The 19,260-nt window shown below is 32.3% G+C and overlaps 1 protein-coding gene across 1 annotated transcript in view; it reads left to right on the forward strand.

Annotated features, from left to right (window-relative positions):
- Window positions 1–19,260, forward strand: part of LOC126834752 (sodium channel protein 60E-like) — a 78,720-nt gene that overhangs the window by 2,536 nt on the left and 56,924 nt on the right. The window contains 1 exon segment of the mRNA XM_050566908.1: window positions 6,017–6,325. Within this exon segment, the coding sequence (XP_050422865.1) occupies window positions 6,047–6,325 (279 nt within the window). The 5' untranslated portion in view covers window positions 6,017–6,046.

Here is a 19,260-nt window from a genome sequence, read left to right on the forward strand (position 1 = left end):
AAGTGGTCACCGGTTTTTTTAAAATATTTTTTAGCAATTGATAATAATCTTGACGCGTATTGTACTCAAAGTGATCAACATTGTGGCGTCCACTTTATCTAGACAGTGGTGGAGTACACGGCTCACGTACAACGGATTCGTGTTCATCTGCAGAGTATTTAATGTTATTATTATACAAGTGTTGCGGTTTAAGGTCTTCTAGAAGGTCGCGTAGACAATATTATTATGGTGCTTATGGCTGTTAAGGCGTCCTTTATGGATGCTAACATTGTGATTACCCGTTTCACCGAATTAGAACCCATGACGCAAAGCCGGTCACTCGGTTACATGCCCATTTCCAATAATCCAGCTGCCTACGAGCTACGAAAAAGCTATTTGTTAAAAGGCAATGTTTAACAATCGGGTGATTTAGTAGGTATTTTAAGTATCACGACTAATTAAAGGGTCAATGTAGCCGTTAAAACAAACCGGGTCATTTTTTTACTTCGATATCCAAATAACTATTTGAAAATAATGTGTTTATTGATACACATTTTTAAGGGGGGGGGGGGGTCGTGTAAACAGCCGTTTTTTCAGATTTTTGATTGAATAAATGGTAAGATCATTTAAAATGAAATAAATTACATTGCTATAAAGTCGATACTTTTACAGCTTCGCATTAAAGCTAAAATTAAATAAAAATAAATTAATATAACAATATATGCAATATAACAACATTATGTGCAACAAGTTAGTAATTTATGATTGCATAAATTTCCTTAAACTAAACACGTTCTCGTTGCCTTACACACATAATTCTCCATAGTCTACGAATAATTGTTAATAGCTTTCGTGATGATATATTATAGGTAATTCATTTCATATTTGTCTTATATTATACAATTATAGGGTATCTATGATATTGTTTTTTATCCTCTATGGAATTTGCATTTGTTTATACTGTAATACAAAATCGATTCCTGAAATTTTAGATTAGATCAAATTAAGTCTATAGAAAAAAACCAATCACTTTGCGTGAACTCATTAAACTTTGTTCTGGGGTGTTGTTTTAGAAAATGACCCAACTTTCGCAATGTATAATTTGTTCTGTATGTATTAAGGGCTGCGGTGCGAAAAAATTTCAAAGTCGCAAACTATGTGCATTTTTTAAATTTTGATTATGTAAACTTATTTTTAGCATTGTTTGTATATTACCTAGGTACAAAGTATAATTTTTAACGAACATTATTTTTTTACTAGAGTTATAAACATTTTGATGGTGAAAATGACTTTAATTACTATACGGGAAATATTATGATGTCTTGTAGAGAACTCGGATTATGGAAATAAGTTTTAAAAAGATAGCCTTCTTACAGTTTGGGCTTCAATTATTTATGACGTACCAAAATAAATAAAAAAATGTTCAAAAAATAGTCATATTCAAACTTTTAAGAGGATGTCATACTTTTTAAAAACAATCGTAAACACGTGTAGGTCATTCGAAATGGTCATAGAAAAAAAAATTGGTAGCGTTATAAATGGAGAAATTCGTCGATTTTTTTAGAAACGTACAAATTACGTATACCCTATAATTGTTTTTCGTTACTACATTTAGAAGATATTTGATTTTGGAACCTTAAAAAAAAAACATTGGATTTCTTTCTTCGAGTCGCGTTTGTCAACCGACGGCGCGTCCAAAAAAACCATTAGACGACTTTCTTGTGCATGTTAAATAATTACAAATCGGATGGAAACGGATTCTTGTATGCGAGTTAATGTAAACGGTCGACCGTGAGCGTGAGGTCGAAGTGTAAAATGATAAACGTTCGTGAGCCGTCGGTGAAGGTATGAAAAGCACAAAAACCAACTACCTCGGCTGGCGGAAGCCACCACTGCATCTAAGTATCTATAGGTGTATCGCGCCCGAGGCTCATACAATATGCATGCACTTGTATGCGGCACCCGCTACATAATATCATACACACGGGGGAGAGAACGGTAACCGTGTAGAAAAATATAAGGGGGCTACGGCTGAAGAGTATGTGGGGGCTCGCGCGCGCCGTCTGGCGGTTGTAACAAATTTTCCTCTCGCGCCCCTTACGATGGCGGCGACGGCGGTGGTAGAATGGCGGTCAAATAAATAGTATAGTGTGGTGGTCGTTTATAGTAAAGTAAAGTAGTAGTCATGGTGCGGTGGTCGTGCGCGTTCGCTTGGCGTTCGTCGACGTGCACGCGACTCGTCGCCGGCAGACGGTCCGTCGTCGTCGTGTCCTCACACTACCACCGCCGCCACCGCCAACACAACAACAACCACCAGCACCGCCACCACCACCGTTCGTCCGCTACTTGTTGATGACCATCTTCTCTGCCGCCGCCGTCGCTGCCGTTGGTTCCGCCGTTGTTCTTCGTTCGTTTGTCGTCCGTCAGTTAACGCCACAACAAGTGTCGCGTTCTTCGAACCCGTCGGATATCTGTCCCGGAACTGCGTGCGCACAAGTGTGCGTCTGAGGTCGCTCCGGACATGCGGTGACCGGTCACCGTTGCTGTTGATTATATTACATCAACAGACATAAAGTACGTTCTCCAACTACACGATTACACGCGGTACCGCCCGCATTTAGAATTTTCCAGGCCGGAATAACCAAATTTTGCCGCCCCTCCCTTATTCCGTCCCTCCGATCCCCTCTCCATTTTAATACATTTTTTTCTTTAATGTTTTATAAGCTCTTTTGTTATTTCTTATACGTTTTAGTGTTAATACCCCCCCCCCCACTATCACCCCTGTAAGAATTTAACGTATTATACTTGACAGTTTTTTTTAAACACTTGTATGCTATGTTTTCTAGAAACGGTATACACATACCAAATTTGGAATATAATTTAAAATTATTTCCATAACATATATATTTAGTTTTAACTTATATTAAACTACGAATGATAAAATAAGAGTTTGAGTATTCAGTAATTTTATAACTTTACTTATGTATAAATGTGTCTTTTAAAATGTACTCAAAGTTTTACATATTTTAAGATATATTATTATAATAAAATATAAATGAGTTTATATTTATACGTTATTAGCGTGGTCAGGTTAAATCTATAATCTAAGGCTGTGCTTCGTCTACTATATAACAAAATTAACTATTTTGTTATGTTCCTTGAATTACAGACCTACGGCCTGCGTATCTACAAACAATTTACCATTACGCACACGGTAGTATTGTATCCGCTGTACCTCCTTAAATTTGGCCCTGGCCGCACGGTGTGCCATCGTAGAGGCGGAAGTGCGGAGGAAACAAAAGGGATTATAGGACTTTTTATTTTTTAAGTCGTCAAATGAACGAGGTCCCTTTTTTGTTTTGTTCGTTAATTTGCCCAAACGTCATCGTACATTAACCGCGCACCACCGTCCTTTTGAGATTTTCTAACCCACAACCTATCCAGTGTGACTAAGTGATTTGTACGAAATCACTCACCTTTTCAAAATGGAAATATTCACTTTAATATGATTACAAATAGTACAGTATCAGCTCCCGATATCGTACTGTGGGTGGTTTAAGCCCCCACACTATATATGTTTAATAGCTTTCAAAATCCAAGAACCCTTGCCCTTCTTTTTGAATCGGAATTTAAGGAGGTTGGATTATCAGAAATTTGAATTACTTATCAACGGATTTTACCGATGACGCAAAATTATATTCTGTCCTTCGACGGAGAGTAAGGCATTTGCTTCTACAGCCACTCAAATCTACCTATGTAATTTAGGTGACACGGTTCAATTTCCAATAAATATCATATGGCGATAGCTTAGTGCACAGGTGTCACAAGTGCATTTTTAAAAGCACTACAGGAACCGCGTTTGAAAATATATAACACCATATCATATTATTATTTGTATTTTATAAACTATGATGTACTCTAAGAATAAATCTCTGCCTTCCAAAATATGTACACAGTATGAAAGTGGGTATGAAGTATGTATTGCTATACACGTCTCAATTTCCTAAAAAATGAACTTAAAACACCTATGCCATCGAATTGTCACCACATTCGTTTGATGTGGTATTAGTGTTTGTCAAAAGTATTCGACAATTAATAATTCAATCGACAGTTCAGTATGTCCAATTGGTTTTACCTCATCTTAGCCAACAACCGGTATTAACCACTTATGGTAAGTTCTGTTGGGTTAGGTATAAATCAAACATTATTTTGGCACTTAAGATACGTTTTATCTACATTAACTGAATTAGTATAGTTCTGAGTAAGTAAAAATAAAAATGTCATTTAACGATATTATACAAACGATTGTACCACGTTGTTTGTACTTTGTTTAAAAGTACTTAACTGCGACATTGGGTTCTAATAAATTAAACGAATTAGGGCTCATGACAAACAAACAAAATTAAAGTTTAATAATATACTATTAAAACTCGAAATAAAAGTTTGTACCTTTAAGTCGAAAAAAATGCATATTATTCAGGACGTCTGTGTCCGCATCAGGACTCTCGTCAAAGCAAAGGTTTTATCGGTACTAACTTTGCATACTTAAACGCCGCAAAGCAAATATTTTTCCCTGTTTTCATATGCGCTGAGCGTAATAAGAAAGTCGGGTTTACTTATTCCTAGCGTGTTCGTTTAATTTCTTCGGTTCACTTAGACATCCGTCCAACAAGTTTTCCCCAATATTTATGGACTTAACAACTTACTATGTCCGTTATAATCAATAAGTACATCCTATGGTTTACATTCAATTGGCCATAGACAGGTGCCGGCAGACCGGATCCTCCAAGATTACGGGTGAACTAAACGTCAGCTGGCAAAATGTGTCTGTTATTACAATTGCGTTGTTTACGTATTACCGTTAAGTCGCAAATTACAAGCACACTTAACCACAGAGGTCTTAACGTTTTAATCCGCCAGACGATGATGCTCCGTATAGATACGTTACACTGTTTATTTGAGCTTAGTGTAAGTAAGTTTACAGGTTAATTTTGTAGGCCTATCATGCAATTCAAACATTCGTGACGAATTTTCCATGACCGTTACCTCGGAATATATAATGTAATACGGGAAATTATTCCTACCCTTTTTTCATCGATCAGGGCTTAGATGGGGGTAATTTTTCTTTAATTACTTCCCCTACCCACATATATATATATAATACACACTTACAATACTATAGCCTTAGTTTTACTTAAAGTGCAGTTGTTTGAATATTAGTTGCCTTTTGTCTGCATTTTCTCTTACCTAATGTGGACAGTCTTTAATTTAAATCCTTGAGATTACAGCCTATAACGCACTGGCCAAACAAATACTGGACCCGTAAGAAGGCAAATAGCTATATTATATTTTAGACAGTTGGCTGTTCAGAAAATGGAAATTAAAAAAAAAATACTATAATACCTAATGGAACTCGGTTATGCCGCCCCTTTGTTATTTGAGTATGAATAACATTTTTAATGGCTTTTATTAAATTAATTTATTTTGTTTTTATATTATGCTTACTGTTATTAGTTTTTTTATCCAATAAAAAACATATTTTTGCCAATTTGGGTACCGTAATTTTAATAGTTATTATTAATTTATGCGGTTTCGTAATGTTTATTGTTCGCGTACAATACAAAATATTTTAAATTTTGAAAAAATTAAATTATGGTTTTCATTGTTTATATGAACCGAACTGTGCAGTCTGCAGATATCATAACGCGAGCATTAATAATTTAATTGATAGTTTTGAATTTCGGATATGTGTAATCTCATTAAAAAAAACATACCTAATAAATTGAATTATTTTTTTCATGTTCACTTTACATTTAGGTAAACTACATTTTACTAAAATCACGTAAAAACATGTATTAATTTTTTTTTAGGTAGGACATATAGAAACATTAAAAAAAATATTTAATATAAACACAAATTATATTGATAAGTAAAAAATCCAAATAAAAAAAGATTAGGTACACAAAACTAAAACCATATACATATACATTAAATCTGTACGGTAACATGTTTTGTATTAATTTGATATATCTTACAGGTTAGTGCAAAAGTAGCCCATCGGTTCGCCATGTTGCCGATCCGTTTGCCCAACACTTTGTTAGCCAGTCGCCGGCAACAGGCTCTTACGCCCAGCCCCACGGAACCCAAAGTACAGGTCCGGCCGTTGACTAAAGATTCGTTGGAGACAAGGCAACACGTGCCTGCCGCTACTGCGGGTTATGGTTACCAAACTAAAAACAAGGCTAGCGTGCTCGACGGATCCGTTTTGCCCAGTAAATTCGAACCTTTTCCCAGCGAGTTATATGGCAAACCGCTCGAAGAAATCGACAACTTCATATTCGATGAGGTAAGTGCACAGTTTATTATTTATGGCGGGAAGAAATATTAGACAGCAAACACTTCTTAGCTGAGTACAATTATACCATCAAAAACACACGAGTAAATTGACAGCCATTGGTGTGTGTGTGTGTGAGCGTGCATGGTTAATATAAACACACAACAAAGCTCGGCAGTGTAATTTATTTGATTGAAAGTTTTTTTTTTAATTAGTTATTCTAGTAAAAATGTATTTACTGAATTTTAACTGTGGATTGTTTTCGCCTAACTCTGGCTGTAGTTTAGTGCAGTTAAACATATGGTATAATATGATGGTTGTCCGCACACCGACTTAGAAATTATTTTGGCCAATTTTCTTTTGAATCTTGCATTTAAGATATGGTTATTTGGAAATTTATAAAATTATGAAGGTTACAGGAAGATAACTATCCCAAAACCAGGTAACAAAAATAAGTGTACAGAGGTTTGTTTTTTAAGAAATCATGTATTACTATTTCAAATGTTTTCTAAATATTACGAAAACCCCCCAAACACAATGTAAAATGATTTATATTTATTAATGTTCGTGTGGGTAGTATGTATACTATCTATCTTACGTTAAATCGACCACCTGTATTAGTATATACTACTATACAAGTCACTTTTACGGTACCACTTTTACGATACAACTTAAGTAAGTATAAACATTAGCAACTCTAGTACACTAAATGTTTGATGGCTATTTACAAAAACATATAGTACTACCTAAAATATTAAAAACAAATTGCTGTCATGCAAACATGCAATCATGACATAAACATTTATCGAGAGTGTTTGTTTTTATACGATTGTTGTGTTATGTTTAACTTGATAGTTATAAGAATCCATATAATATAATATTATATAATATATTCACTAATTTCAGTTTTAAGTTAAACTTGACCTAGGCCTTTTATTAGAAAAATAAAATATCAGATATAGCTAAGCTATACCTGAGGAGTATAGAGACGTAGTTTTTTGTTTCAAAATATTAAATAGGTACCTACACTTATTATATAACAACGAATGATCGGTAAATTATGACCTAATTGGGAATTTATGAGTTTTTAAAACTTTTTTTAGTTGTCATAAATATCAGTTGAGCGTTTTATTTATGGCTTAAAATTTACGCTCCCATAGGTTTTAAACCCTTTTCGATTTCCGATTTTTAAATGAAAAACCCATCTAGTTTTTTAAAACCCGCGTTTAGTTTATAAAAAGTTATTTTAAATCTAAAAATTAGTTAGTATATTTCATGAACATTTAAAAATTATGATAGTCACAAACAAATCTTGTCTGGAATCAGGTGTAGTCAGAAATGTTTAAAAGTGAGTTCTAAAAAAAATTGTTTAATAAAATAAATATTCTTGATAATTAAACTGAAAGTCACATAAAATAAAACATAATTTTTTTAAAATAACAAATTATAGGATATTTTGGTAAAATTAACGTAATGTATTCAACTAAAAGCTGAAAACGACAGTCAAGTTAAATACTGTCATTCAGGAAATTCAACAACATTTGGATTTAAGATGATTTTTGGTTAGGGACACGCTTAATAAATATTCCATTAAGATTTCTACTCCATTCGAACGTTCTTCGTGGAGTTAGTTATGTTATGGAAAGTCGAGTTGAAACTAATAAAACTGGCACATTTGTTTATGGATTTTATCGGTTTGGAGTTAAAAGAGCAATGAATTATACTATTGAATTTATTTGACCTATCATAAATCATAATACCAACTACATACGATTTCTGATTGATAAAGCTACCACTTAAGTAAGTCTGCTGTCTGTTGTATCTTACTTGGTTGTAGTAGATATTAAATAATAATGTTTAACTCATTGGAATGCTATAATGTGTAATCACAAAAGCAATTAATAAAAAAAAAATAATAATAATTGGAATAAGATATTAGATATTAGGTATTGTAATCAGGTAGAAATTGTAGTTAAAATTCAAAATTCGTATTAACAATTATATTTTCGTTTGTGGCTAGGCAAATCTGATAAATAAGATTTAAGCAAGGCTGTAACTATTCTACTGTGGCTTGTATTGTATTATTTTTAATTACTTAGTACCGGTTGTATGGAGCATATTTCTCGTATGGTAAATACTAAATACAATATAAGCTTTATATATTATATTATTGACGTGTATAGTACTGATTGATACGATAGTACGTTATTGATAATACGAACTAGGATTGATATACCAATTCCAGACACGACATGTGGGTCGTAATAAATTAACTGTGTTTTAGTGAACCGTGAGATCCGGCCGTTAATTAAAAACCATTAAACCAAATTAAACTACTTTCCTTTTAAACAGCTTATTTTCAATTATTCAACACAGTCCTACAATAAAATATTTTATGTTTTGCTATCAAAAATAAAATAAATTAGAAGTCAATGAAGATAAGTTTTTTTTTTCAAATGACAAAAAAAAAACTCCAGAAAATATTACATTTTTACCTGTAAATCCAGTTAAGTTTTTACTTCGTCAACTAATGAAAATTTTGATAAATTAACCAATTTAACATGATACATTATCAGCTATAATTTAATTTTAGCAAATCGAAAAAATTATGTTAAAAATATATTATGATCGAATATTATAATATGAAACTTCATTTATGTGTACACAATTTTTCTCACTCGAAAGTAATAAATAATCAAGGATAAAACTACTTTGATCATTTTTTTTGCACGAGGGTGACGATAAAAAAGGGGTTACTTTTTAATCACATCATTGGGAAAAAAAAAACTTTTTTTCAGTATTGTATCGTTTTGGATTTGTTAGCTAGCGTTTATTTTTTATTACTCAACGCGAGCTTATTTAATTAATTTTAAGAGTTAGTATTTTTTTTTTTTTTTAAATAAAGGTTAAAATTGTAGTGCGTAAGATTTATGATAAAACCCATGTTTTGTTCGATTAATGTATAAAATGATTTATGAAATAAATATTTTTTACCGATGGATTTTTTCGCTGAACAAATAATAATAGGTACCAGGAAACTAAGGACAACGGGATAGCACCAAAGTGATGTAGAGCACTGGTTTAATGATAGTAATAAATGAGATGGTACTAAACCCATTTTTAAGAAAAATACTGAAGTGAGAATGTTTTAGTTGTTGTAAAACATTTATTTTGATAGCACACATTAATACATCGTTCATCAACATTTCAGCTGTTTTTTTTTATACTATGTTTTTTACAACTTAACGAAATTTATTTCAAAATTATAACTATTCTTCAGCACATTTTTACAGCCTAGTCTTTTGACTATAATTTATGTATGGTAGGCTTACTTTCTGTAGAATTTTCAATTACTACAGAAATCTAGTTTCGATGGATTTTATTTGATTGCATATCGTAAGAAAAGTTGACTTGATAATTTAATTGTATTATATTATAAGTTTTAATTCACATGGTTAGACCTAAAGTACAAACATAAATATATATGTTTTATCGCATTAGTCGCTTTGATATAATGTTATGTTTCTGGAAAATATGTTCGTGTTCATTCGTTCGCAGATCGATTTTACATTCAGATGTTATCTACTGTAGTTTCCTTTTGAATAAATCTATACGTTTAGTATATTTTACACTTCCGGATGTTTGTCGATAATATTTCCCCGGGGGACGGAATGAAACCAGCCGCCTTGGTGTTTTTCATTAAAAAACAGAGCGGAATAGAAATAATAGAGGTAATAATGTAAAATAATATATACTCTGGTACACCTGATGTCGCCATACTATAACGACACTATCCACGAGTCTCTCCGGTAAAAGAGGCGAGCAGAGACAACAAGAGTACTCGGGTAACGCCATATTTTCATGAATATGTAATAACGCAATGCTGCGCCACGGTTATATACCGCTACCGGAGTTTTGCTCAGTCAACAATGGTACTAGTAAATCGAATAGGCTACCTGTATCCATCTGACTGTATTCCTTTACGTTTAGTCCAAAGCAACACAGCAAACCATTGGGTACAAATGTCTTTTTTTCACGCCTTCTAATGTATAGCTTTTGTTTATCTAGTATATACATTAATACCAAATAACAATGTTATAGTCCACTCATATAAGTACATTTTAAATACTATTTTAATATTGAGATTTGCGATTAGTGTACGTCCGCGTGAGTTTTCTGTTGGTGAATTTATTTGTATACAAATGTATTCGAATAACGTCCGACTTTGACGCCAACCAATATTTAATAATTAGTATTATTAAGCCGCCCGAGTGTAATTTATATTAATTTCGCTAGGTTTGGACGCTAATAAATATCCGTATCGTATAGTGAGTGTAATATTGTTAAAATATTACAAATAAATCGTTTTGTTTATAACTATAATTATTTCATTCCATTGGTATAACGTTGAATAATAGACGATTTACGCAGGGGCGAAAAAGGTCATCGGTATATACCTCGAATACTTTTGTTTAGTCAATACCTACTAATTATAACAGAAAACCAATTTTGTATTCTACACTGCAAACAAAACACCGGCGGGTAAGTTTTATTGATAGTTTGATTAACTAATAGAAAATTGTTGTCGTATCCACTGATTATGTACACTTGTCAGGCAGTACATTCGTGATTTTTGATTACGCTCACATTACCAATACATACTTTTGACCGTTAATTAAATGTTGAAATACTTCATGGAACGATAATCAAAAATAGTTTTACTTCGAAACGATTCGGTGAGAAAAAAACCATGAATAGAGGAGAGAACATAGGATAATCTGGGTCAGTAGAAAAAAGAATACGAGCAAAAAAGTTGATGCCATAAACTTTCCATAGCCTAAGAGTTTTACTGTCTTAAAAGTTTTAGTAGTTTTACGAGGATACCGAGAAAATGAAGGATGGAAAATCGAGATCACACATTGTGTATTCATAGTACCGGTTTTATGTATTTTTCCCCTCTGCGGTAACTGCTTGTATTATAGCAGGCTGCCAAGGCACTTGTAACGTTACCTATCGCTTATACCGTTGACCGTTTGTTATCAGTGGCTAGTGTTTATCCATCCGGGTTTATCTAATAACTCATGCATGGTAGCATATTTGACCAGAAACCCTAAAAATATTATCACAGTGACATTACCAGCTGTCACATTGCGTTTACCATCGGCACAGGCAACTGCACGTGACCAGCTTACAAATATCTTTTTATCGTCGACATGTTCGTCCAAGCGAAACATCAAAAACAAACCTTTTTCGGGATCCGACGTTTCTCATATTATCGCCTTGTACTTTACATTTGCATAGTGAAGTTTGATTTTTAATTTATTTAACAAATTTATTATTATTATTCACTTAAAAGTTTTTCATTATTTCCCAGAACCATCTAAAATGTTACCTATAAAATGTAATTAAAAATGTTAAATCAATATTGTAGTATCTACTTATGAAATCTTATGTGTTCGAATTTGATTTTAACGTTACGTTGAACTATTAATTAAGACAATGGGCTTCATTAAAATTATAATTATTTTTAAATTAATATTATGCCTTTACCGTGAATTAACTACAGTGAAGTTAATTTAAAAGTAAATATATTGCGTAGTATAACTTTTAATTAAAAGAAAACTCATGGCGACGATGTAGGAATACTAGCCAAGAGGGACTAATTAGTTTTTAACTAATTAAATATAACACAGACAACACATACTACCACACAATTGTATTACTTTGGTTAGTATTAAAAATGATAACATTTTTATTTATTTTTTGGTTGACGTTTTTTCCAAATTCTTTGCTCATCCCATTGACTATTCCCGTTGAGAAGAATTTAATTTTATAAAGCTGTAGTTAAAATTATAAATAATTTATTAAATGGCTAGACAAATTGTTCGATTCAGTCTATCTAGGTTTTGTTAATTTATGGCATCTTAAAATTGAAACTTAAAAAATGTGTAAGTTTGTTTGATATCGTTTAGATACTTTTTCAATATTTTTTTGGAGGAATGAGTAGACCTTTTTAATTTTGTTTTTTTTTTAATCAAACTATGAACTAATTACAATAGATTGACTGGGGGTATATATAATTGTTGATTGGGTCTAGTACCTCTATAGATATCATATATCGTGTAAAATAAATAAAAACCCTTACTTGTTTTGTTATTCAAATATTATACTTTGATTGATTTGTACTGCAATGTTATTTTTGGTAATTTTCGCTGTTGTTTCGCCCGGGTTATTTATATAAAATATTTATATGCATTTTTAAATTTTAGTAAAATAATTTTCTGTCAACCGTGTGATAAACGAAGTATGCAATATTTAAAAATTAAAATCCGTACATTTCTACTGTGAAACATATAACACAGACATGTATTAATTCGGAGTCCTTTCACGCCGACATTTGTTTATTTGAAACTGTACAAGCGAACAAACCAGAAAATTGTCTTTGTTGCGCCTAGTCACTGAAATGAACAAAAAAAAAATTCACTCGAGTGCTGTTCTTGAAGTTTTTGAGTACACGTGCATACATATACTTTACAAACATAATACCACAGCAGATACGTTACTAAAAGTGCAGTGAAATACAAAAGGGTCATACGTTGTATTGGCGAAATCAATACCGTACCTCTTTCTGGATTTTACGTGCCTACTTGTTGAAGGATGCACGTGACCACTATACACATATTTTCTCTGGCCCTTTTTTATAATGTCACATTATGTGAACTCCCTACAAGTGACACGAACACGTATCGACGCGGTGGTTGAGTTATTTTATAACTTGCGTGGAATCTACTATTTTTATAGGTCGTTGTAAGTGAACAATCATCGTGTAAAATCAAGTTTTTATTGGAATGCTGTAAATTGTGCTATTTTTACTTTGATGCCAAACTGTGATGGTATCACTACTACAATGATGTGTTATGATTTCTCTGTGTGGACCTACGATGTTGCCTAAACTACTGGAACAATATATTTTTGTAGCAAGTATATAGATCAGTAATTGTACCTGAAAGGTATTTTATCGTGCCAAAAATGTATCCCTACCCCTTCAAAATTGGCGTGGTATAACTTTTCAAAAAAACAAGAAAATGATTGCCAAGTTTGTTCAATATTTTCATTAGATAACCAAAAAATATCTTTAACTTTCTTATTTCGATTTTTGAGAATTTATATGAAAGTGACTTTGAGTTATTATAATTTCTGAAGATCTGAGAACCCACTGATCCCAATATTTTTCTTTTCCACTTTCCCACAAACCCTCTGTGCTGTTTTTTTTATTTGTAATCGTTTATGCGGTTTGTGATGACAACAGAGTACTTGTAAACACGGTCAGCGTATATCCGTGCCAATGATAAAGTTTATGTTAGAACTTTTTTAATTTCAAAAATGTACAACAATTAAAAATAATAATAATAAATCGATTTTTTTCTCGCTCGAGAAGTAAAACATAATAATATATTATATATGCAAAGGTATACTAATAAATAATAATAAAAACGCTGTGAACGGCTACTTCGTAAAAGGTCAGTATTGTAATGGTTAAACTGTCATTTGTGCGGAAGGGGTGAGAATAGGTTTGAAAATTTATGACCGCAAATATTGACCACGTGGAAGGTTATCCTTCGTTAAAAAAAACAATACCTATTTACATAAATGCGTTTCTATTTGTTTAGTTTGGAACACAGAGTAAAAAGGACGATATAGCTGACACATGCCGTGAATATCGCATTACCGTTTACTCTATAGTGAACTTGAAATGCAAACAAATGTATTCTAACAAATGTTTTTTGTAGATTACAGGAATCCAATATTATTTATGAAGTTCTGTATTCGGGATGAATGTTTATATTAAATTCAATTGTTTTTTTCACCAATTTGATGTTAATATCATAACTGACATAATAGTTTTATATTAGTGATCTCAACGAGTGTACATATTATATCGAATTTTATAATTTTATAAATTATAATACACATTTTTATCATATAAATTTGTTTTGCCTAAAATTGTTACTAGGCGTGTATTTTATTCTACATACAAACCCATCATATATTTACACGTTTGAGTTATTATAAGCTACCACCTGATCGGTCGGTATCTTTGAGTTTTATAATTGATAATTTCATCGACATTTATTAAAGTAGTATACAATTGTGTACAGTACTAATATAACAGTTTAAAACCATTTGTAATAATTTGTATTGTTTTGGGGAGGAGGGGATGGGTGTTCGACAAAAAAAAACATACAATAATTTTCAAACTACTAATTACAATCACGGACACCTCGAAATAGCTTTATATCCACGTGCTATGTGTGCGGTCGATATGCGACCAAGTTTATAGGAAGTAATAGCAGTCGACGAACAAGCGGCTAATTGCCAGGGGATTTAAAATATTACCAAACAAATGTATGCACAAGTGGCAACGGTAACGTTGGTCGTAAAGCGAGGGGTGTGCAAGGGCGATTTATCGTGGCGCCCTCCAATCTGCGAATTTAACCACACCGGGTCTCGGCTTGACCAAAACGCGTGCGGTTTTATTTTAATTAGACCTAGCCAGTGTTATGTATTATTAATATCGAGCGGACAATAATTTCCGTCTGCTCTTCGATTTATGTTCAGATGTATAATAATGGAATACGCGCATATAATATTATAGCTATAGGTTTGTTTGCAGGTATAATCTATTGTACCTGTACAACAATGGACGAAAAATAAAAGAAGTTTTATTTTCTTCTTGATGAGCCGGCGTTCCGTATAGGCAATTCTGGTACAGGAATGTCCGACAGCAACGCTCTTATTGTACCGTTTTTTTCCCCATATCGCCGTCGAAAGGCAAACATAATTATTGTATACAATGTATTATTTTCCTTCACTAAATATTAGATATCGTGACCGCACTGAACCTGATATTAAATCAACTGAAACGGTCTGTAAAATATGTAGATTGTTAGATGGGACGTAACCCGTACAAACGCTTTGCGTTGGTATAATAATATGTTAGGAAACGGCGGACATTAACGGGCGCTTTTATCTATACATGACGTCGTTTAGAATATATTATAATTTTTAACATGTTTCCAGCTGGACTGCTTAAATTGGTTTCTGACTGAAAAAAATAATATCAATATTGTTTATACAGTATCCCCGTGATTTTTTATTTTAATTCAATTAAAAATCTAATCTTATCATATGATCAGCGACATAAACAAACCATATTTTGAAGGGTCACGTGAAAATTATTTCAACTTTTAGCACCTCTTCCATCACGAATGGCATAACACGCTGCAAAAATATCAAATCCATATACGCTGATTTGAAACTGAAAGAGGTTGAAATTTGGAATTTGTCGTGATATATCAGACCTATTCGATATCAACAAATTCTGTAGGCAGGGTAGATTTAAAATGCAATACATTACAAAAGTATTATACTACAAGGTTTTAAATGTATTTTATAAGTACTATGAACTACCTGTTACATCCATTGGATATAGAAAAATCTCAGGGGTTTTTTTTTTGGGGGGGGGGGCAGAACCGGACACATAAATCCGTATGCAACGAAAATATTTTTCCTATGGTTTAAATATAATTTTTCGCTTTTCGGTGGAATATGGAACTTATAGTTTTTTAACGAATTTAAATATTGTATTAATGAAAAAACGATTCTAACACAAAAAAATCTGGCTGTATGTATATCATAATTTAGATGACTTTAAATGCTAGGATCTATTTTCAACACCTACTAACGCGGTCCGAATGAAACTGGTCAGTAACAAATATCATAGACCGACAGTTACGATTTCATTTTGTATCCGGCCAGACCATTAGAAAACTGGCCAGCTCTTATATTTTAAAGTACGTTTTTCACCAACACTAGGTTATGTACGTAGACTTTCGGATGGACTAGTCTAAAAAAAAAAACTCCTTAAGAAACATCCCATTTCCGAGTAGGTAGATACACTCTACGCCCCCGTAATAAACTCCGTGTCTGCAATGACAATCCGAGAAACGAATCACACACAAAACATAAAGTTACGCCACATAAAATATTAAAATGGTGGGTTTCAACTGTTTGGTATACTCGTATTAGGTATATAAGAAGCGTGCAGTATAATATATTATACATTTTCCTTTAACTTGGACGGGTTTTCTCTAAACTCGAGTAGGACGTTCGTCTGACCCTTGGTTAGCGGTTTAATTTGTGGCGTTTTTTATTTTTTGCCATTGATAAATAATGGTCACGACGCGACGGCTTAAAAGGCGCCTGTCAAACCGATGGTTAACACAAAACATTTACACCGTCCCGCCCGTTCTCTTTCATCAAATACCTGTCATCGCAAAGTGTTCGGGGATATATTCTGATTTGAGTCTTTCGATATCTCGAAACTCACTTCCGAGAGTGTACGTTTTTAACATTTAACATTTTTTCTTTAAGAGGTTCGAGTGAAAATAATAATTGTTTACTTTTACAGGGGTTAAAACGCGTACAGAGACTATTAACGTACGAAAACCGCTATAACCCTGATGATAGATCATTGCCCGCACCACACCTTGTTGTGTGTGTGTGTTTGAATACAGTGTTTTTGGCAAAGGTTTTTTGGTGATTGATGTCTCTCTGATGACGTTGCTTACAAGTTTTGTTCGAGGCGGCGGCACTGCTTGCCGGCTCTATATGCCCGCCGGGTTTTATGATGAATTATCCCGTGGGTTGTGCCGCCGTGAATTACCGCACAGCTACCCGACTTCCTGCCTTTTGCTTTTTAGTTTAACCCGTTACCGCGGAACACAACCGTTTTGCCCTCATTATTATTATTATTATTTAATATTATTACTACCTACTTTTTTCTCTCTTCCTCTCTCTATCCACCCTCTTTTCCTTATCGCCCGTTCATTGTTGTATTTCTTTATTTTACTTAGCATAGTTTCCATAAACTCCGGCGTTGCGGTTTAAAATAAACAAAACACACTCACACAGGTAGCAGAATGTATTTAAAAACCTATTTGCATTCTCTCGGTAAGCGGCGGTTACTAGTGAGAATATATTTATTATCTCTTTTAAAAGAAAAAATGTATTATTTTAATTTTTTTTAAAAAGCATTCATAACAATATAGGTGATTTAATTCAACAGAAACACTAATTTTTTCCTAAAATAATTATTAAACTTGTTAATTTTTATATAGCTTTTGTAATTTAAATTACTTTCAAATGATATATCAATCCGCGAAAGCTTTAACGCATTCATATTAAATTACTTTCTTAAGATCAACTGAGAGGAAAACAAAAAAATGGGGCAACTTTAAGTGGGACTTAAGAAAAAAATAACAATTTATGCTTTTAAATGGAAGGTTTTAAATTATATTCAATAATGCTAATGTATTAAAAAATTGAATTCATGTTTTGCTTCATTCATTTCATATGACTTCACCTAATTCTAATAAATTTGTATTTGTATTTTTTTCTTATCTTTGAGAGTTTTTCGTGTTTTATTCAACTTTTTAAATTCAAATAACAACTCCTGTATTTAAAATGCCTATAAAATCACGTGTAATCTGCTGAAATTGTCTGCTGATCGAAAACTAGTTTCTAACTACTCTACACCTCTTTCCTCGACTAAAAGTAATTATCAGAATGAATCTTGACCAATTATTTATCAGTAAAAATGTAATGAAATATGTGTGTTACCATTAAATATTTCAAAATTTGATAAAACTCTATAAAATACTATAAAATGCATTACATAGTTATGTAAATTGTAATATTTTATAAAAAAATAACTAAAAGTTTTATTTGAAATTTAAATATTTTCCCGATAAAATGAGTGTTTAACGTTAAATTGATTACTCTGTATAATCTAACCTACTGCGTTTACGAGCAAAGGTAGCACCTGGCAGTGTGCCGAATAATTGTGTTGCACTTACAATTAGTTGATTTACAATAATTTATAGAGAACAGCTTATCGCGTTAACACTGTTGATAAACCAATCCGAACGATACAATACAAGCGATTAAACAATTTAGAAAAAAAACTGGCATTCTCCTTAATAGTTTTCTTTATTGTTTTCCTTAAAATTGTAATTATGTTTTCATAAAGATCCATTATTTTTTTTTATCTTTACTGTTTTTATCATTATAATTTACCAACATCAACCCATCCATTTGATTAATGGTTATTAACGCTAACAACAATGCGTTTTCAAATTGTGAATAAAACTACCTGAAATCTAATTATAACTTTTATAAGTTATGTTCATATTTGAATTAATATTTTACTTAAATATTCTATTATTTTTTGTTATTATATAATTTACTTTAATTGTTTTTTTCTACACGTTTATTGGATAAGTTGTTGTAAATTTGACATTTGGTTCCAATGCTAGGTTTTATTACAGTAGTATACAGTATAAGTATTATTATTACTATTATTATATCTCTATTAAGACGTACTATAAACAATAGAAAACAAATTTAAATGTTTGTATTGATAAAAACTACGCATATCATATTATTATTGTCTATAGAAACTTGAATGTATGTTAGGGAAGAAAATCAACTAATTTATTAGCCGGTGACTGGTGTATTATTATGAATTAATTTGTACTGTTTTCCTTTAGTCAATGGACGCTAAGTCTGTGTGCAAACGATTATTAAACAATTTACCGACGTTTTGCGTGATACCACTTATTATCATAATGTTAGTAATATCTGTTGGCATCTACCCCTCAACCGTCTGTATTGGTTTAGTACATAATCACTTTACAACCACCGACGGGGTAAATAACTTAAACCGTTTTCGCACGACAACAGTTTACGCTAAAGTTTACTAATTACTTTTAATGGTAAAACATTCAAAAACTGCTCAGAGATTATTAGATAATATAATATACGTTTAGTCTAAAGCCACATGGATCATAATAACACACAAAATATAAAATAAACTGGTGAACAAT

The sequence above is a fragment of the Adelges cooleyi genome, unplaced genomic scaffold (genome assembly GCF_023614345.1).
Source record: "Adelges cooleyi isolate 19-005CV unplaced genomic scaffold, UGA_ACOO_1.1 ACOO_flye_CR_arks_rails_tigmint_CR_PRNA_21, whole genome shotgun sequence".
Lineage (NCBI taxonomy): Eukaryota > Metazoa > Arthropoda > Insecta > Hemiptera > Adelgidae > Adelges > Adelges cooleyi.